Source organism: Camelus ferus, chromosome 3 (genome assembly GCF_009834535.1).
Source record: "Camelus ferus isolate YT-003-E chromosome 3, BCGSAC_Cfer_1.0, whole genome shotgun sequence".
In the NCBI taxonomy this organism is placed as follows: Eukaryota; Metazoa; Chordata; class Mammalia; order Artiodactyla; family Camelidae; genus Camelus; species Camelus ferus.
This window is the reverse complement of record NC_045698.1, coordinates 113,627,134-113,649,693: the sequence shown is the minus strand read 5'-3', so window position 1 is coordinate 113,649,693 and position 22,560 is coordinate 113,627,134. Positions and strand designations below refer to the sequence as shown.

The following is a 22,560-nucleotide window of genomic DNA, read 5'->3' as shown; positions in this document are numbered from 1 at the left end:
GACTGGAGATGCAGCCACAAACAGAACAGCCTTGCTTTTAAGAGAGGGAGGAGGGAGGCACTGTGAGGCAGCATGAAGGTGCGGGCTTGATCTGCTTCGTGCTCCGCCGTCTCCCGGGCTCAGCGCGTAGTGGGTACGTGTGTGCGGAATCAGTCTTCAACGACGGGGACTGTAGACGTTCTTTAAGGACCTTTCTTTGTGTCCTGAGGAAGGAAGGGAGCTCAAGCAGGGGAAGTCCCAGGTTCACCTTCACACGACCCTGGTGGGCCCCTGATGCCCAGGTCTAGCTGGGATTACAGGCTTTTTTCTGCGGGTCATTTCCTAACCTCCAGATCCCTGGAGGGGACACAGCTCTTGGAAGTGGCGCCTCTGCAGCAGGTTTCAAGGACACAGTTGTGGGGGGGTGTGCTCCCTGCTTCCCACCCGCTCTGGTCTGCACAGCTTCCTCCCTTCCCTGAAGACCGCTGCCCAAGCACCGTCTTATAGCTGGAGGGCTCTCTCACTCTGTTCTGGCTTTCTCTCTCTCCCACCTCAAATCTTATCTGCACATTAAACTGTCATTGCGCCCGTGATTGCATGGTTGGTCCTGAATCAAGCAGAGGCTTATAAAGCAGATCGAGTTCCAGTCTTTGTTGATCACCGGTGTAAGCACGCTGAGCCCTCATCACATTCCGTCTACTTCTGCCGCTCCCATTGCACAGGCCCCAGAGGCTGAGACTCGCCCCAGACCACGCAGCCAGTGAGTGGCTGAGCCCCCGGGGAACCCAGGAGGATCCCCGCACGGTGCCCGCTCTGCCCCTCCGTGCTGCACCGCGAAGGAAGACAGCCTTCGGCGGGCGCTCTCCACAGAGTAGTTTCCTGGCTTCTCCATCAAATGGCTCAAAATCTGTCTCCCCTGATTCCTCAGAAAGACACATGTCTGCTGGACATCTGAGCAGTGCCCCTTTGGGGACAAGTAGGAAGCACCCTGTGGCCTCAATAACTACAAAAAGCCAAAGAGTTTTTTTTTTAATGAAAAAGCTAGTGGGGAGGGTATAGCTCAGTGGCAGAGTGCGTGCTTAGCATGCACAAGGTCCTGAGTTCAGTTAAACAAACAAGCAAAGCAACTTAATTCCCCTCCCCCCCAAAAAACACCAAAAAATAATAATTAAAAAAACTTTTTAATAATTAAAAAAATCTTTTTAAGGGAAAAAAACTGGTTTGGGGGTGCAGTGCTGTTCTTTATTACAGAAAGCATCCCCCTCAGGGATTCACTCTTTGACTTCAATTCTGCCGTTGGACGAAAAAGCTAAGTCTTGTTGATCATACAGATCTTTAGTGGAAAGGCTCTGGAATTAAATTACTAAGCAGCCAGAAGGAATGATGGAGACAAAAGCATTTGTGGAGAAACAGGCGGTTCGACGAGGGGAGGCCGAAGCTGGCCTGACACCCACATCCCTGGGAATTCCTGCGCCCAGATCGATGTACTCGTCACCGAGACTTTCTGGGGCTGCAGGATCCTCGTGACTGTACCTGAGACTTCCTGCTTGTGGTGTAGAAAGCTCTGGACATTTTAGCCATTTATGCACTCATTTAAAAAAAAAAAGAACTATTAAGTATTGACTTTATGCTGGCTGTTGTGAAGGGCATCTGCAAAGTTCTACAAGATAAATGTGGTCCCTGTCCTCACAAAGTAGCCAGCTGGACTTTTCCTTTTGCTCTCATCCTTAATGGCTAGGATGGTGGGGGCAACTCCCTGAACCTGTCTGAGCTTCTGATTCCGTGTGGAGGACACTCCCAGCCTCTGGGGTTGTTCCCAGAACGAACTGAGAGCTCTTGTGAGGGCATGTAACCAGCACCTCCCAGGGAGGCTGCCTGCGTGGCTTGATGCCTGCTGTGCTGTGCCTGGAGCGTGGGATGCTGAGGGGGACCAAGTATGAAGCTCCCTGCCCTCCGGGGCTCCTATCCTGGCATGTGGATTCTCTCCCTCTCGCTAACCAGCTGGGAGACCTGGGGAAGTCCCACCCCTGTGAGGAGGACCCATCCGGGAGAAACCTTGGCCTCCTTCTCTGAGAACCTTGAAACCACCAGCAGAAGAATGGAGTTCAAGGTCACAGTCAAGGGGGAAGGAGGCTGGAGCCACTCTAGGTCCACTCAGGGCGTCCAGCACAGCCCCACGAGTGGGATCGTGGGGCTGGGGGAGCCTTTGGTTGGGCTGATTTCCACCCCTTTTTCAGAGCCTGTAAGAAAATGTTTGTAGCTTTGGCTGTGAACCCTAGTTCGTCGCTACCCAACTAGCAGAACTTTAGAAGATGATCCCTGGGAGTGCAAAGTTCGATACATAATACAGCAGCAGCTGCCACCATTCATGGGGAACGTCCTGTGCCCTAAGTCCTGCACCGGTCCTGTCATCTGTGACCTCCTCGAGCCCTCCCTACCACCCTTGGGGTTCGGGTTTCCAGGCGATAGCCTGAAATTATACAAGTTGTAATGGGTGAGGGTGACGAACTGGCCTGAACTTAAAGTTCTTGGCAGGGCATTCTTGCCTGTTACCTGTCAGGACTTCACCTAGAATCCAGGCTCCCCCAGGTCAAGGGATGCTCAGCCCTAAGTAAATATTCTCAGGACCAGATGTAAATAAAGCTGGCCAGTTCTGCCCCTCCTAATGGTCACTGGTCTCCCCTCTGAGGAAGGAAGAATGAACATCAGAAAGGTCTCCCTTCAGCCTGGCCCAGCCTGGGAACTGAAGGGGCCAGTGTTTCCTCTCCCAGGTACTGGGGAAAAGGCCTTTCCACCGGAGTTTACTCTTTCCTCTTGGGTCCTCACACCTCCTCTACTGCCTGGCACTTCCCACGGTCACCTCGGAAGATGTCAGGCCCACCTGGAGGGCCAGGCAGCCATTGATCCCTCTGGCCTGCCTTCCCTTCCATTTACATCAGCACCCTACAAAGTAGGGTTGGGGACCGCTGGGAGGGGGAGGGGTGGCCATGGGGGTCTCAATTCCTGATCAGATTTTCTTTCTCATTCTCAGATGAAAATGAGACAGGATGGAAGAGGGCAGGGCAGAGTCATAAAGAGAATGACTCAGCAGTTAGCACCAAGACGGCTGAAAACGCAACTCCCAGTAGACCCGGAGGCCCAAGGTGGCGGGAGATTTGACTTCCAGTGGCCTTTGAGCTTCATTATACACTCACTGTAATATATCAGCATGGGGAATGACACTCCCACAGGTGCCATGACAGTTCTCAGGCTGACCATAAAAGGTCAGAAAGAGGGTGGTGGCTCAATTCCTGGGAATCCCTGCCCCTTCCCCAAAATATTTGGAATAATCCTCCCACTTGTTAGCATATGAAGCTACTGAGCACATAAAAACTAATAACCCTGCGTCTTGTGGCTGCTCCCTCCTGAGTGAGATGGCCCGCGCTCTGTGGATTGTGTATCTACTTTTACTTTATTTTTTTAATTTATTTATTTTTTGGCATATATATTTTATTATTAAAATATAGTCAGTTTACAATGTGTCAATTTCTAGTGTACAGCATAATGCTTCAGTCATACATGAACATACATGTATTTGTTTTCATATTCTTTTCACCATAAGTTACTACAAGATACTGAATATAGTTCCCTGGGCTATACAATATGAACTTAAACTTGTTTATCTATTTTATATCTATTAGTTAGTATCTGCAAATCTCGAACTCCCAATTTATCCCTTCTCATCCTCTTCCTCCCCAGTAACCATAAGATTGTTTTCTGTGTCTGCGAGTCTGTTTCTGTTTTGTAAATAAGTTTGTTTGTGTATGTGGTTTTTTTGTTTGTTTGTTTTTTTTAGATTCCACATGTAAGTGATATCATATGGTATTTTTCTTTCTCTTTCTGGCTTACTTCCTTAGAATGACATTCTCCAGGCCCTCCATGTTGCTGCAAATGACATTATTATTTTTTATGGCTCAGTAGTAGTCCATTGTGTAACTATACCACAACTTCTTTATCCAGTCATCTGTCGATAGACATTTAGGTTGTTTCCATGTCTTAGCTATTGTAAATAGTGCTGCTATGAACATTGGGATGCAGGTGTCTTTTTGAATTAAGGTTCCCTCTAGGATATATGCCTAGGAGTGGGATTGCTGGATCATATGATTACCTACTTTTACTTTAAACTAAACACCCAAACCTGCACCTTGTGGCCTTTCTCTGGCCTTCTGAGATGGCCTGCACTCGGCCTATGGTGTGTGCATCTCTCTGAATAAATCTACTTTCACTCTACTATGGCTCGCTCTTGAATCCTTCCCTGTGAGAAGCCAAGAACCCTCACTTGGTGGAGTGAGTCCCAGGGACTCAACCAAGGCCTGGGACACGGCCATTCTCTCATGTCCCGTTTTCCTGTATCAAAAAGAAGGGGGGAAGGACTTTAAAATAGAAGAGTGGCCTTTCTTGAGAAAGAGCAGCTTTGCCTGTTTAAAGGCGTTGTACTTTTTTAGCAAAGAAGAATAGTTTTAATAGCTGTTGCATTAAAACATGGTCCTCTTTAGCCAGGAAAATTTGGCCTCATCTCTGAGTCTAGGTTCAGCTCCCAAATGGGCAGCAGGTGATCCTGAATGAGTCTGTTAAGTGGGCATCTTGCCAGGCATGAAGGGCTGTTGGGGGGATTAGCTGGGAGCCGTACATAAAGCAGCCTGTCTAGCGGTTGGGGCAGCCCTGGGCCTGGGCGTGAGAAATGGGCAACACAGGCTTCTTCTAGAATCCCATTCTGTGCCATTTACCTTTCTGTCTAAGAATTTTTCTGAAGGTGCTATAAATGTTGATGCTCTTTAAAGCTGCACAATGCATTCATAGGGGTTCATTACAACGTTTTCTCTATTGGGAGGGCTATATTTTAAATTTTCCAAAATAAAGAGTTTGGGTATTTTTTTAAAGCAATTAAAAATATTAATTCTCTCGAAAAGTTAGGAATCCTATTTGGTCTGCTTTAAGGCTTGGTTGTCAAGACAGTAGGTGCAAGAAGAAAGAGCCAGCCTTTTGAACAGTCAATTCATAGAGACAGAAAGTAGAGAGGTGGTTACCAGGGTTGGGCGGGGCGACAGGGGGTTGTTTAATGGGTATCGTGTTTCAGTTTTGCAAGACAAAGAGTCCTGGAGGTTGGTTGCACTATAGTGTGAATGTACTTAATGCCGCTGAACAGTACAGTTAAAAATGGTTAAAATGGTACATTTTATGGTATGCGCATTTTACTGCAATTTTTTTAAATGCCTTTTTTTTTTTTTTTAAAGAAAAAGAAGAGCCAGTCTCTGAGTGTCCCTCCTGAGGCTTGCTGGGTTGCAGCGTCTGGCCAGCATGGCCTAGCCTGTGGTTAAGTGTTCAGGCTACTTGACACCTGAAACTAACACCATATCGTCAATCAACTATATTTCAATTAAAAAAAAAAAAAGAGTTTAGGCTTGACAGATGCATGGTCATCAGTCCACTAACTGACTATGTGACTGGCCAGGAATGGCCGAGGCTCTGTGTGCACCAGCCCCTGGGAGCGGTGGAGCAGTGCGCCAGCTGGTGTGCGGAGCATCCTCCAACCTGCACACTCACCACCGCCACCGGCACTGAGGGCTCACGTGCGTGCGCCTGGCCTCCCAGATTCAGGGCGAATGCTTTGATATGCTCAGGGTTTTCCTTTCGTCTTAGTATGTTGATGGTGCTCCCAACTGTTCAAGTTCGGGGCAGTATGAATATCCAAAAAGACAAATGTAGAAGAAATGGTAGACTTGTTAAAAATTCCTTTTTTCAACCCCAGTGTAATCACTGATTTCAGGAAAGGATCATTTGTGGATGCCAGATTGCTGAGTTAAAGGTCGTTGGGACACAGAATATTCACTTAGTCTCTAGGTGTCACCTCACAGGTGAATGGTACCTTTAAAATGGAGAGATCTGGTGTCATCACCTTAAACAGGCAATCAAACATAGCATCAGTGTTGCTGTGACAAACTGACGTTATAAAACCCCTGATGTGACGCGGTAAGAAGGACAAAATGTCACCTCTGTAGGGCTCTTGCCCAAACTGTTTGATCATGAGGAGACAATCAGGCAGCCCAGAATATGGGATATTGTACAAGACTGCTGGGCCTGAATTCATCCAGTCTGTGTCACGAAAAGCAAACAAAGGGGACTTAAGAGACATAACAGACACCATGTGTTGCCTTGTCAGATCTGAATCCAAAAAACAAAAGTTATAAAGGCATTTTCGGGACTCTTGGGGAAAGTCAAATGTGGACCGAATGTTAGAAAATGTTATTGCATTAATGGTGATGTTCTTGGGATTGCTAACAGCAGTATGATTATATAGGAAAATGACCTCAGGGATGGATGCTGAAGTAGCCAGGGGTGGCAGGTCATGTTTGCAACTTAATTAAAATGGGCCAGTAAAACCATATCTCACACACACACACACACACACACACACACACACACACACACACACACACGTGTGGCTCCGTGTCAGCAATTGGTGAATCTGGGGAAGGGTCATCTGGGTTCATTGTTCTGTTGTTTCGACTATTCCGTGGATTTGAAAATTTCCCAAATGAAAAGCACATCAAACAAGTTGAAAAGAGTCTTTGGCTCTTGTCTGACTTGGAAAAACTCAGACTTCTGTTCCCCCACCCCTCCTGGGACCTGCCTGAGCACTTCCAGGCATCTGTTGTCTGTGCCCTTTGTCAGTAAGGAGCAAGCAGCTGAGTGGCGGATGCTTGGTGGTGGTGGGCTGGGGACAAAGGGTCAGTCTGCTCACAGTCATGGGAGGAGGGAGGAAACGTCTGCCGGGCACGTGCAACACCAGGAAACTCGTAAAATCTTTGCTGGCTGTGAAATGTATTGTGCTGGGGAAGAGTCACTAAGACCGGGAGCTGTGAGGTCGCCCCTAAGTGTGGAGCTGAGTTCTCGCGTGAAATTTTTCTCTGAGCCTCCGGGGCCCTGAACATAACCTATGTGGGAGGAGCCAGTGTGTGTCCAGCACAAGGCCCGGTGCCCGGCCTGGCAGGGGGGCTCTGTCCACTTCTGTGTGCTGGACACTCCCTCCAGCATCTCCCATCCTGGGTGGCCATGCTTTCTCTGCATGGGTCATGTTCCTAGAGAGCAAACGAACCCCCTTGCAGGTTTAGCACTGTTAGATCCAGAGCCAGCTTGTCAATGATTCAGACCCAGCTCTGCCCTGCTCTGGCCTGCAGTGCGGTGGGTCCCCAAGAAGCCCCCCCCTCCCAGTGTGGGGAGCAGACGGAGCAGGTGAATTCAGATTCCTCAGTAATCCGTGGCCCCTTCCGTTGGAGGGTAATCCTCTTGGGCCTGGTGGCAGGGGGAAAAAAACAGATCCCTGAAAGTTCTGAAAAGCCCTGAGGGCAGGGAGAAACTAATCTGATTGAGCACATCTGCCCATCGGAATAGACTGCTGGCTGCCTACAAGGCCGTGGAGGGATCTCGGTGCCACAGCCAGCACGGTGCACAGCGCCGTGTCTCTGCCAGAGCCGTGACCTTGACCCCACCACCTTCTGCTCCGGGAAGGAAAGAGCTCATATCTGTGGAGTGCCTGCAAACGCATTGACTCAGTTCAACCAAGGTTCAGGAAAACCTTGACAATTTTGCAAAATATATTTTTTTCTTTTTATTTTTATGAGGGAGTGGTAATTAGGTTTGTTTGTTTGCTTGTTTGTTTAATTGAATTCATATATTTATTTTTAATGGAGGTACTGGGACTTGAACCCAGGACCTCATGCATGCTAAGTATGCGCTCTACCACTTGAGCTATACCCTCCCCTTCTTTCTTTTTAAATTGCAGAAAGAATACATGAATCATTGGAGAAAAAATTAGGGAATACAGATAATCAGAGAACATCAGAGAACAATTCAAATGGCCTACAATTCACCTTTCCAGAGAGAACCATTCATTCTCTCAAGGAATATCCATCGGGCACCTGCTGTGTGCCGGGACTGTGCTGGGTGGGACCTGGTTCCTGTCCTCCTGGAGTTCAGACCTGTTAATGACCTGCTAATGGTCAGGTGGTGGCCACTGATACTAGCACTTGAAATTAAACAATCTGAGTGTGAGCAGTGCCCTGATGACACTGAGCGGCCTCTGAACTGAGCTCTGGAGGGCACCTGATAAAGTGGGTGAGGGGATGACCTCTCCCAGCCAGAGGAGGGGTCAGATTCCAAGTGTCTGGACCCAAGCTTGGGGAGGGAGTGAGGCCGTGAGGCTGGGGAAGGTGGCGAGGCCTGGCCAGCAGACCCCACCCTAGGATTTCAGCGGACAGGGGCCTCTTGCCCTTGGGAAAAGGGCAGCTCTGTCTTTGCCTTTTCTTGCCCGAGTTGCCCTTGTACGAGGCAAGGCCAGGTGTGTACTTTGGAGACAGTGCCATGCCAGGTCCAGCTCCTGCCAGGCCGGACCCGGGAAGGAGGTGAATGCGGGTTGCTGTAAGCTGCTTTGGACCTGGTCAGCAGTCATTTCTGCTCCTACCTGGCAAAGACCAGGGCCTCACGTCACCACCTCTGCCCACTCACTGGGTCGTTACCTGGCTCCCTGAGAGCATGGAGATACAGGCTTCCCAGAGTCGGTGTTTCATTTCTCAGTGACGTCTTTCGAGGCCTTGGTGAGGAACGCGTTGCATCTGCTGTCGGGCAGCCTGCAGTGGTTGCTTCCTTATCTCTCAGAGAGCGCGGGCGTCTGCTGAGAACTGGGTCAGGAGGCGCCGGCGGTTGTGCACAGGTGTTCGAGTGCTTTGTCTGCTGTTCCTCGGCGGCGAATGTGTGCGTGAGTTCAGCTGGGTCGCCCACTGCCTCTTCTTGCTACCGAATGCAAGTGCATGTGCCTAATGCACAGTGAAGCTGACCAGACTGAAACGTCGGGGTCTGGAGCAGAGGAAGGTGCATTGCAGGGCCGAGCGAGGAGAATGGGTGGCTTGTACCCCAAAACCCAACTCCCCGAGAAGTTTTTCAGGGAGAAGTTTTTACAGGCAAAACTTGGGGTGAGGGCTGCAGGGTGTGTGACTTTTTCCTGATTGGCTGGTGGGGAGGTAACGGGGCGGTGCTCCAGGACTCTTGTGCTCAGCCTGAAGTTGCCATCCTCCCCCTGGGGGCCTTAGATCTGGCAGAAGAACTCAAGATATTGTTACATATATTCCTTGCCGAGGAACCAGGACCCTGCCCCAGGGCTGCACCCTTGTTTAAGTTTTCCTCCCTTGTCTCTGCACTCCCTCCCTTCCTGACCAGCAACTGTGAGGTTGGGCTTGGAGGCCAAGGTGACCGGACCAGGAGGCCAGGCCTGGGGATGCACCATCTAATGTGTGTGTCGGGCAGTACGAGGGGACTGCGGTCAGGGAAGGCTTCCAAGAGCCAGTGACTTCGAGGTGAAGGACACGGTGAGGTTGGCGGAGTGAGCCGGGGAGGGGGCAGGATGCTCCAGGGCAGAGGGTCTGCACAGACGACCGCTTGTCAGCAAGGAGAGCAGGTGCCTTCAGAGAGCTTCAGCGGCAGAAGCCACAGCCAGGTGTGCGTGGTTTCCCCAGAGTGAGGGGGTTAAGGCCAGATTCCCCAGCAGCTCCCCCTGCAGAACCTCCCGCAGCGGAGGCTGCCACTGGGGCCTTCCACAGCTGATGACTGTGAGCCCTCGGTCCCCTGGACCCTTGGGCGGGATCACACAACGCTCATGTTTAACTTTTGTTATATCCAGCTCCATGTGACTTTGTTTCATGCAACTTATTTCCGGGACTTTCCTATATGTAGTCATTGTTCCTTTAGTACTTCCTGAGCTGGTGACATGTTTGTCCATGGAGTTTCACATCTTTTTGCCACCGTCCATTGATATGAATGTATTCCAGTTATCTGTTCCTGCAAAATGAATCACCCCAAAACTTGGTGATTTAAAACAACAGTGACGTGGGCTGTTTGGTGGTTCCTGTGCTGGTTTCGCTGGGGCTCATTCCACTCCTCAGACAGTTGCTGGAGGATCCGCTGGGCTGGAAGGTTCAGGGTGGCCTCGTGCACATGTGTGAGAGGCGGTGCTGGCTGTTCCTGGGGCGCCTGGGCCCTCCTCCTTGTGGCCTCTTCTCCCCCAAGAGGCTAGACCTGCTTCCTTACAAGGCAGCCTCAGAATGGTGCTCACAGGGGTGAAGGCAGAGGTTGCAAGACTTCTTAAAGCCTTGCCTTGGAAGTCACATGGTGTCACTTTTTTTTTTGTTTTCCAGTTTTACTGAAGTATACTTGGCATACCGCATTAGTTTAAGGTGTAAACAACATAATGGTTTGATATACGCATACACTGTGAAATGACCAATAAGTTTTAGTTAACATCCATGATCTCATATAGTTAGTTTTTTTTTCTTATGATGAGAATTTTTAAGATCTACCCTCCTAGCAACTTTCAAATATACAATACATTGTTATTAATGTCGTCACACTACCGTACATCACAGCCCCAGGACTAATTTATCTTGTAGTGGAAGTCTGTACTTTTGACCATCCTCACCCATCCCCCGCCCCTCCGCAGGCAACCACCGTTCTGTTCTCTGTACCCATGAGCTTGGTTTAAGATTCCACATTTAACTGATACCACAACTAAGAACCCGTTGACAGAATTTAAACTCAGTATTGAAGATACTGGGGAGCCACTGAAGGGCTTTTCCCCGCCTGGAGGGATGGGGCCAGATTTGCAAGGTCACTGTGACTACGGCCCCCTGACCAGTCGTGAGGTGGAATTAGTGAGGACCAGACGGGAGGGCCACCTTAGTCCCCAGGCCTCGCTGCTGTTGCTAACTGCTGTGGAGCACCTTCCATGCTCCGTGTGCTGGTGTGAACATGTGGGGTACGTTTTCTCGTTGAATCTAACAGAAGCTTTAGGAGGTATAGGTTCCACTTTACAGATGAGCAAGCTGAGGCACAGAGAGGGTGCAACACCTGTGCATGATCACACAGCCGGAAGCAATGGCATGGGGATGCGAGCCCAGTTGTGACAGATCTGGAGTGTGTGCCTTTGGGCTTCTGCTTCTCCCTCAGGTAAGTTCGAGGACAGGGAAGACCATGTCCCCAAGCTGGAGCAGATAAACAGCACCAGGATCCTGAGCAGCCAGAACTTCTCCCTCTCCAAGAAGGAGCTGCTGAGCACGGAGCTGCTGCTGCTAGAGGCCTTCAGCTGGAACCTCTGCCTGCCCACGCCCGCCCACTTCCTGGACTACTACCTCTTGGCCTCGGTCAGCCAGAAGGACCACCACTGCCACAGCTGGCCCACCACCTGCCCCCGCAAGACCAAAGAGTGCCTCAAGGAGTACGCCCGCTACTTCCTAGAGGTCACCCTGCAAGGTGGGCCTGGTGTCGGAGCCTGTCTGCCCTTCCTACCTGCACAGGGGCGGCGGTCCGGGGGCTCCAAGAGGCCCGCACCCAGGGAGTCCTTCCTGATGGGAGGGGGGGCGCATCCACCCAAATCACCAGGTCACTCCCCCACTTGGCAGAGATAAGCAGAGAAGGAGCGAGGATGTGCCCCGTGGGTTAGCAGTAACGTGTGAAAGAGAAGTAGCAGCTTATATGCAGGCGGCCAGCTGGTAGCCTACCTGTTTACTGACCAGCTGGTAATTTTTTATACGTTAACCTGGAACATGGCAAGTGATCTAAATAGCACAGATTCACAGGTAGGTCATTCTGGGAGAGCTAGCATCGTACAGGTAGGGTGGGAGAGAGGACTATGTTCCCAGCTGCTTTAGCAATAGAGTTACTCTGTTTATTTGAATCTCATCTTCCCGATGTCTTAAAATCTAGATATTAGGGGGAAAAAATCTAGACATTACGTAAAAATACTAGGTCATTTGAACCTCATGACGACTCCACATGACAATCATTTCTGCTGTTCTCATTTTAAAAATCAGTTTCCTTTATGGATACTCGAGAGATGAAGTAACTTACACAAGATCATTGCTAGTGTTTGGACCTGGGGAGTCTGACCCTGGGTCTGTAACCTGGGTGATGCACACTTTAACAGGCAAACGCTGAAGTCTTTGAAAATCATGAACAATTTAAAACAGCATAGTAATACCCTGATAACCGAGTGTCCTTCCTGAAAATTGTGGGAATTTCAACAGCTTGCCTTTTGCACATACGTAGTGCCAGCTTTACCGCGTTGTTAGATATCTTAGTAGGACGTGAAGATTTCTCAGATCATTTCACCATATGCATATGTGCCAAAACATCACATTATACACCTTAAGTATGTACAGTTTTTATTTGTCAACCATACGTCAACAAAGCTGGGAGGGGGAAAAAGAGTCCTCAGTAAACGTAAGTCAAGGGCCGGTTTTAGTTATGAATATCAAACTCTTGTAGCCATTCATTCATGCTTTCATTCAGCAGATTTTTACTGAGTGCCTACTATGGGCCAGGCCTTGTCACTATTCATAAGGAGCCTGCAGTTGGAAGGACAGATGTTTGGCGGGTCTGCTTGTAGCCCACCAGCAACCCCTTGCAGCTCCTGGAAGACAGGGGACAATATTTTGAAAATCGCTGCTTTAGGCTGACAGCAGAAATCCCAGACTGCGAGCCAAGGTGTTTTAAGATTCAAGAACGGAGCTTCACGCTGTACTGAGTTCTCATCGTGTGTGTATGTGCAGTGAGCAACCTTGAACTTAATCATTTGTCTACCAATTCCCAGGAGACACAAGGCAGGAGGGGCCCTGGGACTCCAGGGCATGGCTTTATGACGCTGACTCCCTCTGTGATTCTCCTTCAGATCACATTTTCTACAAATTCCAGCCTTCTGTAGTCGCTGCAGCCTGTGTGGGGGCCTCTAGGATTTGCCTTCAGCTTTCTCCCTACTGGACCAGAGACCTGCAGAGGATCTCAAGCTACTCCCTGGAACATCTCAGCACGTGCATCGAAATCCTGCTGGTGTAAGTTCCTCTCCTGATCCTTCCGTGTTTCTGAAATGTCGAAGTTCCACTTGCTCGTGAGGCCCAGGTAAGTGGGCCACGGTAACTGCTGATGGAGTTGGGATTTGGGTGCTCAGTCCTTCCTATTTTGCATAGCTTTGGGTTTGCAGTTTTCAGGTTAGGGGTGAGGGGGACACGAGGGGCTTCTGAGTGTCGGCTCTGGGATTGATCCAGCGTATCCGTCCGTCTTCTGGGTGATCACATTGAGAGACTCGCATTATAAGCTGCTTTTCTCTGAAGTAGACACAAAGCTGACTCTCAGCCAGCTGAGCCCAGATTGGTTTCGCATAAGAGGCCACAGCCTCCTTGCAAGGGTCCCTGGGAATCTTGGGGAGGAAATGTTCGGTGTTTCAGAGAGGACACTTAAAGGCATCACAGACACACACTATGAAACTGATATCAGAGGCAGAGGAACTCAGCAGTGACCTCAGGGAGGAGGACAGAGTCCAGAAAGCTCCTGCCGGGCTGCACCCGACGGCTTCCACCTGATGGCTGGTGGCATCTCCTGGATGCTGGCCCCGCTGACCACAAGGCCAGGCCCCTGAAGAGCCATCTCAGCCTCCTGATGCAGCTGCCTGTGTCAGTCCTCTGAAATCGGTCCTGCTTGCTAGCCTGTATTTTAAAATCTTTGCCTTTTAGAAGGTCCCCCCAAAGCCGGGGAACCTTCTGGTTTGAGTGAGGCGGGTGCCCCTGGATATTGAGCCACCGGCGTTGCCTCTGCCTCTTCACCATGGCTGTCCCTCTGTGGTAGCCCCCTTCTCAGATCTGCTGCAGCCTCCACTTTCTCCTTTCTTACAGAAGCCTCTAATTGATTGGTTTCCCCAAAAAGTCTTATTATGGGAAGCTTTTTGGGGTTTTTTTGAGGTGGAAAAAAAACCTGTTCCATCTCCCTTTTCAGAGGGAGACACTTAGGTCCCTGGGGGCAACCTGCTTGAAATCTGCAACCTCAGGAGTGAGCCATCTGGGGATGGAGCTGCCAGGAAGTGGCTTGAAGGCAAAGGTTGAGCTCACCTAAGCCCTGGGAGCTCTGCCGTCTCGGGAAGGTGCTGTGCCCAGTGTAGGGGATGCAGTGATGAGCAAACGCGGACGGGTCCTCCCTCTCGGGGCTCGGACTCTGCAGCAGGGGCCCAGTGGTGACCTGGAAGTTGCCTGCCTGCAGTGTAGACTGCCGAGGTGGGCCGTGCAGGGGCTGCAGGGACAGCTGGCTCATCTTGAGGGGTCAGAAGAGGGCTTTTGTAGGAAGCAGGTCCAAGCTGAGACCTGAGGCCCGAGTTTAGTCGGAGAACCGCTGAGGCAGTGGTACTGGCTGTGAGCACAGGCCGGGTGCAGCCCGGCGGTCGTGGCACACACAGCTCCTCGCATCCCACTCAGCTCAGCAAGGCAGCTGTCTGGTGCTGTGGCCTCAGACCTCCCGAGTCTCACCCAAGTCCTTTTCTTTCAGAGCTTATGACAACGTCCTCAAGGATGCCGTCGCGGTCAAGAGCCAGGCCTTGGCGATGGTGCCCGGCACACCCCCAGCCCCCACCCAAGTGCTGTTCCAGCCGCCCGCCTACCCCGGCCTCAGCCAGCCGACAGCGACGGCCCTGGCCCACTTCCAGACCCCCGTGCGGGACCTGTGCTTGGCCTACCAGGACCCGCTGCTGCCCCCCCATTCGGGGACCCTGCTCTCAGGGGGCACCGGCTCGTCCCTCCACGCCCTGTACCCTGCCCTGCCGCCCCTGGACGTGTGTCCCGTGGCCCTGCCCGCAGTCCCTCGGCATGCAGATGGCCATCACCTCTGAGCCCAGGCACTGCCTCGCCGCCACCTATGGGAGCAGCTACTTCAGCGGGAGCCATGTGTTCCCTGCAGGCTGTTTCGACAGATAGAGCACCTTTAGCCACCCAGGGAGATCTTGGCAACCCAGGAGGTGGAGGACACCGACGAGGGGAGCTCAGCCCAGTGAGGTGCCTGGGAGGCCATCCCCACAGAGCCTCAGGGCCCTTGAACGGAGAAGGTCCGTGCTCTTTTTAAATAAAACTGACCCAGCCCAAGGCAGTCAATGACATACCTCAACCAAGAACATTCGTCTGGAGAATATCTTCCACACATGGCTGGGGTGCAAGGGGATGGCTCGGTGGCCATCTCTGGAGAAGGGCCCAGTGGGTTGACAAGAGACCTGGGACAAGGCCAGGAGACGGGGGACTGGATGCCGACCACGAGCACGGCCAGGTTTTAGCATCAAAGACTCCTTTGTGCTTTGCTGATGGCAGCTACACCACTGAAAAGAGGGGGCAGCCTGACCTGTTCTCAGGACCCCCAGTAGATGCCGTCTGGGGTGCTTTTCTTTCCCTGGCTCCATACACAAGGGCCCGTGTGTGCGTTCTGCCTTCCAAGGCACGGTGAGCGGCTGTCTTGCTTTTGTTGTGGAACCTAAAACTTCCCTCAGCCTTTTATATGTTTTACTTGCTGCTGCTTCCCGAAGTGACCTAGCTTTCTGTTCTGTAAGATGTCTTGTTTACATGCTGCATCAGGGATTCTGTGATACTTGAAGATTCCTTAGGACTGAAAAAACCATGGTGATTGCCACACTGCCTGTCCCACGCCAGGGCTGTGGGTTTTAACCTGGCTTGGGACTGACCCTGGAGGTCAACCCAGAGCTCCCTTTGCAAAAGCATATGGCTGGGAAGAACTGCTTTCCAGGCTCTCGGTTCCAGGAGATTCCACGTCTTGGATGCTCTGTTCACCTGCACGACTTCGATAACTACCCAGAAGAAAAAGGTTGTTAAAAAGTAAACAAAGATTTAAAACCAATAAACCCCACCTCCCTCCATCACATGCTTCTAGTGCATAAGGTTAAACCCAGCCTCGGCTTGGTGTTTGGATCAGAGCAAAGGATCTTAATGTGAGATGAATGCCTGACGCCATCTGGATTTGGGGAGTGGGGGGTGTGCCGGGTCTGTGATCCCACCGACAGCTGGTTGGATTGAAAGCCAGTATTTGGGTTTCTGCAGTGAGAGGGCTCTCGGGAAGACCCTCGGAGCCATGTGCAATATGTTTTATCCTGACTCGTAGCTTGTGCTCAGTATGTTTCATTTTTTGGTTGGTTTGGGGTCGGGGGACAACATTGTTCACGCGCTAGAACTGGGAGGTGCAAAGAGCCACAGAAGCGTCTTTTTTGTTTCTTTTTTAAAAAAGAACCCATTTTGGTTTTCTTGGCTTGTTTGCCAGTCCAGGAGGCTGGCAGGGAGGCTGCCGGGAGTTGGATCCGAAGGCGGTTTTCCGAGCAGACAGAAGGCTCAGCGTGGAAGTTGAGTCAAGAGGAGACGCTGGACGCGGACAGGCTGGGGCCAGTTTGTCACACCAGCATAGGAAAGTGCACATTCGTTTATTGTTTTTCTCTTTTTTTCCTTTGCCCAGCCTTATTTATGTGCAACTGGTTTGGATTCCAAGTTATTGTGTCTGTTCTGAGGCTGGGCGCCTGTGAGCACCCCCACCCCAAGTAGAGCCCACAGCCAGCCCAGCCCCCAGAAAAAGCGGTCCCGCAATAAACGTATCACCTGCTTGTGGCCTCTCTCTCGGTTCTCTTCCTGGCCTGCTCTCAGCCAGCCCTCCCTCGCTCTTCCACGTCCCCCCCCGGGGCTGAGAGGTTGTGGAGGGTGGGTGACTGGCAAGACTGGCTCCTGCCCTCTGAGCTGGCCTCCCGGGGACGTGGGCTGGGCAGAAGGGGTGAGTGAGGCTTGGCATCCCAGTTCTACCGCTGAATCGGGCAGGTTCTCCAGAAAAACAGAACCCATTATATAGGTAGTGAGAGAGATTTATTTTAAGGAAATTGGCTGAACGTTGCATGAATGCCTGGATTAGGGTCAGGGTGAAGGTTCCACTTCCTCATGCCCTGTGGGTTCAAGGTCCAGCTCTCCAAAGCCATCTGTTCTGTCGTCTGAAATACATCAGTGATTCTCAGCAGGACTCAATTTTGCCCCGCTGGGAACACTTGGTGACATCTGGAGGTATTGTTGGTTGTCACAGTCGGGAGAGGGGCATGGCTGGCATGTAGTGGGTAGAACCCAGGGATGCTGCTCCACATCCCACAGTGCACGGGACAGTCCATGGTAATGACCTGACTGGCCCCAAGTGACGACGGTGCCCAGGCTGAGAAACCTCAGCTCCCGCATCACCTCCCAGAGAGGGCTCTGTCACCCCTAGGCTCCCTCCTTGCCCCCTTCCATTTTCTTCATAGCTGTGAAATCACCTGGAATGATCTTGTGAGTTTGTTTACTGGGTTTGACGGCTGTGCCCTAAGCCACCCCAGCCAATACAACATATAGAACGTCACCGCCTGGTGATGGTGGCTCTAATCACGCAGTTGGCGTTTATTAGCCATTTGCGGTCTGTAATTCACTATGCTAAGGAATTTGCTTATATTATGTCTTATAATCATCCTAATAACCCTACAAGGTAGGAACTATTATTAGCTGTATCTTACAGGTCTGAAAACAGCACAGAGAGCTTCTTTGCCCAAGGACAGCAATAGTGAAGGAAGGAGCCACAGCTGAAACCCAGCCAGCCCAGAGCTGACGCGCTGCCCCGAGGTGCCTCAGTCAAGGGTTTTGAATGAGCGCAAGGCTCCAGCTGGCGGTACCACTCACCTGGTGGAGAGGACGTGACAGGATGATGGATGTGGGTTCGTAAAAAAGCTGCCAGGCATTCATGCTGCTTTTTTACAGGGGTGTGGGTGTTCTCAGCGTGTGCAGCAGCAGACAGAAATACAGCAACATAGCTTTTCGTATATCTGCCACAGGCTGACAGGATTTACTGCTCCTCCTGTCTGCCCCCAACCGGCTCTGATCTGGGAGGGGGTCCCCAAGCCCCATCTGTGAAGGTGAAAATCTGGGACCAGGCTTGGGGCTTCCCCAGAGCATCCCCTGGGAGGGACCCCACCTCTGGGATGGCTCTGGCAATCCCTGGCACCAAATTCTTGAGAAAGACTCTCACCAGCCTCATTAACCTCATTCTCTGTTTCTCAGGGAAGCCCTTTGTGATGAATTTCAGCAGAGAGGCCATAGCATTTGGCAGGAGTCTCAAATCCACATGCCCATCAGGACCAGGCGGGTAACGTAGTGAGTGAATCAGCCGGATGACGGAGACAATGTGATGGGGTAGGGACTACTGAAGCCTGTGTTTAAGTACTGCCTTTCAGGGATCTCACCTCCGTGCTGCCACAACTCCAGATTTCAAAGAAACTGGAAGGACACTTTCTAGGAAATTAATTTTTCATGATTTAAAGAATTAAATTTAAAAATTTTGTAATGCAACAGAAGACACATAGGTTAGGGTGGTTCTCAGGCAGGAAACTTGCAACCTTTAGTATATAGACTAGAACGTTGGGCCTAACAGGTGGAAGGTCTGAGTTTGCTCATAGCAAACAGAAAAGCTGCTTCTCCACTCTGAGCCTCTGTCTCTTCATTTATAAGGTGAGAAGGCCGTCAGTCTGAACTATATACTTCAGGTTTATGATAAGAAAGCCTGGAATGTATGGAATCATTATTCAGTGGGGAGGTCTATGAGGAATATTGGCAATAAGAGGGCCCCTTTCTTTTTCGGGGAGGCTCAGGTGAGCCCCAGAGCTTCATCTCCCTCCAATTCAGCTCTCACTCTAAAGGAAGAGCTCAAGTGGTCCTGCTTCTGCTGGCCCGGCTCCAACCAGTGTCCAGTCCCCGGCCTTTGCCAGAGCCACGGCAGGCAGCACAGGATGTCAGGCCTCCTGCTGCTCCCCAGCTGTGTGGACGTGGGCAGGTCATTCCCCTTTTCTAGATCTCAGTTTTCTTCGTCTGTAAAACGGGAGGGTTTGGACTGGCACTATCTCCAAGGTCATCATACCTGGCTGCGGAGCACTTCAGAACAGTGGCAGCTCCCTGGTCTTCGTACCTGAAGTGTCCCCCCTTCTGCAGGTCTGCGGTGGGTCCTGGGCTGTCCTTTTAATAAGACCCCCAGGAAATACACGTGCACAGCCAGGTTTGGACACCTCTCCCTACTCTGAAAGCTCTGACCCAGTGTGTGCCGGTTCTCACCAGTAGAACCGCCAAGAAAGGCCCTGTTTAGTGAGCACTTACTGTGCTCCAGGCCCCGTATTTGACACTTTCCTCATGCTCTCTTACTCCCCCTGCTCTTCTTTTGTCCTCATGACATCATCATGAAGCTAGGAGTATTATCACCATTTTCCAGATGAGAATACTGAGGTTCAGAGAAACCCAAGGTCTCACCATGGGCAGGTGGTGCGACCAGATTTCACACTTAGATATGCCTGACCAAGGAGTTACTAGTGGCCTCTGCCTTGTCACCCGTAGAGGACACACACACCCCTGCACCAAGGCGCAGTCACTCAGGATTTCACTGCACACCCCCCACCTCCTGCCGACGTACACACCTTGGTGTCTGTCCATGGGGCCACAGGTGGGTGGTGGGACGCCACCTAGCTGTGGTCTTTAGAGACGCTTTGAGAAGCTCTCTTTTGACCAGATGTGCTTGGTGGGAGAGAAATTGTCACCCCGGCAGAGTGGCAGAGATGACTCTCAAGGGCTGGGTGAAGGGCATCTGAACTGAGCGGGGAGTCACTTCAACACCTTGACCAGCGCAGCAAAATGGTGACGCTCCTGTAACTTTCTGGAGGCCACTAGCATGGATTTTTACCCTTAATCTTTGCAACTCGTCTGTGACCCAAGAAGGGAAGATCTTATGAGCCTGTTTTACACACGGACAAGACAAGACTCCGAGAAATACTGCGGCTTGCCCACGTGCCTTACAGGTAAGTGGAGGCGGTGCTCCTAACATTTCATCACACTGGCTTGAGGATGGCGGTGGTGATGGAGTGGAGGTAGCAGTGGCTCCTGTTTAATTCGCAGCATGACAGCTCTGTTAGGTAAGTACAGTCATTATTTCCACGGGCAGGTGAGGAAACTGAGGCTCAGAGAAACGGATGAACGCACCCCAAGGTGACACAGCTTCTAGGTGGTGGAAGAGGGATTTGAACCCTGGCAGTGTGACTCCAGGGTTGAAACTCTTAACCGCTGTCCCTTCTACTGGCTGAGGATGCCTCTCTTCCAGGACACCAGCAAAACGGATGCTTCCTTCCAGCTCAGCTTACGCCACTCACCCTGTAAGCCAGACAGAGAGACTGTGCCTCCATCAACCAGGGACCCCACATCACTCTCCGATTCTTGCTCTGCTGTGTGACCTTAGATGAATTTTTTTGTTTCTGGGCCTTGGCTTCCATATCTGTGAAATACAGAGTTTAAACTAGTTGGGCTGTGAGGTCCTTCTGTTCCATGAATCTGACTTCTATAACAGAATTTCTCCCCTGCCAACAATTTGAATTTGTCCTTGAATCGGTTACCAGAGTGAAAACAATCTCTCCCTCCCACTCCTCTTTCTTTCTTCTCTACTCTTCCTCCTCTCCCTTCCTCCTCCTCTCTTTCTCTCTCAATTTTCAGCCTAATTATGGTTAACTCTCTGTTGTTTAGAGGCTTATTATCCAAGCTCATTATGAGTAATTATTCAGTCTGGAGGGGAAACAGCAACACTCCTAGTTTAATTTAATGCTTACCTAGTTCACTTAATTCGCAATAAGTCTTGGCAAAATGATGGAATTTGCAGGGTTCTGCTTGGTGGGTGGGTGTGGGAGGCTGAGTGCTGTTCCTGGAAAGATAAACAAGTTCCAGGGCAGAACGTGGGAGGAGGCCAGGAGCGAGCTGCCAATGACCTGGGCTGTGCTATCTGTCCAGGCCAAGGCTGGCCCCTGAGAGTGGAAGGCCATTACATAGGCTGTAAGGACTTGAGGTCAGGTAGCACTTATTAAGCACCTGCTGTGTGCCAGACCCTTTGCAAGGCATTGGGCAAATCTTATTTCTAATGCCCCATGTGTGGGACTTGTATATTCAAGATCATTTAGATAATCAGCTCTTTTTTGTTTTTTTGTTTTTTTTACTATATAAGTTTCAGGTATACAGCATTATAATTCAACCTCTGCATACTCTGTAGAGTGATCACCACCACAAGTCTAGTTACCACCCATCGCCATACAGTGGACCCCCTTCACCATTTCGCCCAATACCCAACCCCCTTCCCCTCTGGTAACCACTAATCTGTTCTCTGTGTCTGTGAGTTTGTTTCAGTTAGAAATCATACGATACTTGTCTTTCTCTTTCTGACTTACTTCACTTAATATAGTATCTTCAAGGTCCATTCATGCTGCAAATGGCAAGATTTCATTCTTACTTTTATGGCTGAATCGTCCTGTGTGTGTGTGTGTGTGTGTGTGTGTGTGTGTGAGTGTATGTATACACACACACGTATACCGTATCTTCTTCATCCACTGACGGACACTTAGTTTTACTCTGATAGTGAGTGTATTCTCTTCCAGGAGTTTTGCAGGAATTTTGATTAGGGTGGGAGTTAGAGTTAGTTTGATTAGAGTTTCCCATTTGATACTGTGGGTCTTGCATGTCTCTCTCACCCTTTTCACGAAGGGAGGCCCTGAGCTCATGACTTTGGGCAACAGAATCCAACTAGAAGTCAGTATTGTTCAGCTCTGACTATTTTAATAGTTTTAATCTATGTGGCAAGTGATGCTGGCTTTCCATGTGCAGAAGTGATATAAAGTTTTCACTGGAGTGAAAAATAATTGAATTGTCATAGAGAAAAATATGTTGGAAAAAGCAGTCAGGGTGGTACCCAGATGGGGAACACTGCCAAGGAGAGAAGAGAATGAAAAAAGTCCTGCCCAGTGCTCTGGGTTAGGGATTCTCCAGCCAGTGGACGAGCGGGCCTCCCTTCTCCTCTCCCGTGCCCTGGGACTGATCGGCAGGGGTGTCTGCTAAATCCTAATGCTGCCCCAGAATCCCTCCCAACTCAGGGTTCCAGGCACCTACCAGGGGGTCGTAGGGGGCCTTCTGACCACTTTCCCGGCCCCCCGCAGCCTTCTCCAAGTTTCTCCCAGGCCCCCCAGCCAAGCCCTACTCGTTCAAACCATGAAGTCTCAGTTCCTTCCTGGCATTCGCATAGACCCTTTGCCATCTCATAGACTGTCATTTCCCCTCAGTCCCTCATCGGTCCTCCTGGCCCCCTCGTATACCAGCAGGTAAACTGAGGCCCAAAGGAACAACTCCACAGCCAGTGATCAGAGAGCCACAGCCATGCTGAAACAGCTTCTCTGGCTAAGCCCTGCTGCGTCCACCCCCGGGTCTGCACGGCCTTGGAGCCCAGCAGCGGGGGGCCCTGTCCTGGAAGCACCACTCCTGCCCCCACCCCCTTTGATACACCTGTCCCGTGGCCCATCTGAGAGTCAGTGTGTCACCCCTCCCAGCTGACGTTTGTCTTTTTAAAGGGCAGTCTCCACCCAGAGTGTTGGGTGGCAAGCAGGGGTGAGGGGTTCACAGAAGTGCCCATGGTCACTGCCTTCGCCCTCCCCCGGGCGTGTCTGGAGTTTCCCGTCCACATCCAGGCCTCCCTCATGCCAGGACACAGATCCCACAGGGATCCCAGGGCCAAGATGTGGCCGTCCTCAGGGGTTTCCCACTCCCACCCAGCCAGAACTGCCCCGAGACACCAGAGAACAAAAACAAAGGCAAAGAGGTTCTGAAGCAAGCAGAATGT

At 50.9% G+C, this 22,560-nt stretch overlaps 1 protein-coding gene across 1 annotated transcript in view; it reads left to right on the top strand.

Annotated features, from left to right (window-relative positions):
- The window catches only part of CCNJL (cyclin J like), a 53,989-nt gene extending 33,781 nt beyond the window's left edge, over positions 1 to 20,208 (top strand). Inside the window, 4 exon segments of the mRNA XM_032477225.1 lie at positions 11,014 to 11,316; positions 12,734 to 12,893; positions 14,374 to 14,668; positions 14,670 to 20,208. Of these exon segments, the coding sequence (XP_032333116.1) occupies positions 11,014 to 11,316; positions 12,734 to 12,893; positions 14,374 to 14,668; positions 14,670 to 14,798 (887 nt within the window). The 3' untranslated portion in view covers positions 14,799 to 20,208.
- Positions 20,209 to 22,560: the final 2,352 nt, after the last annotated feature.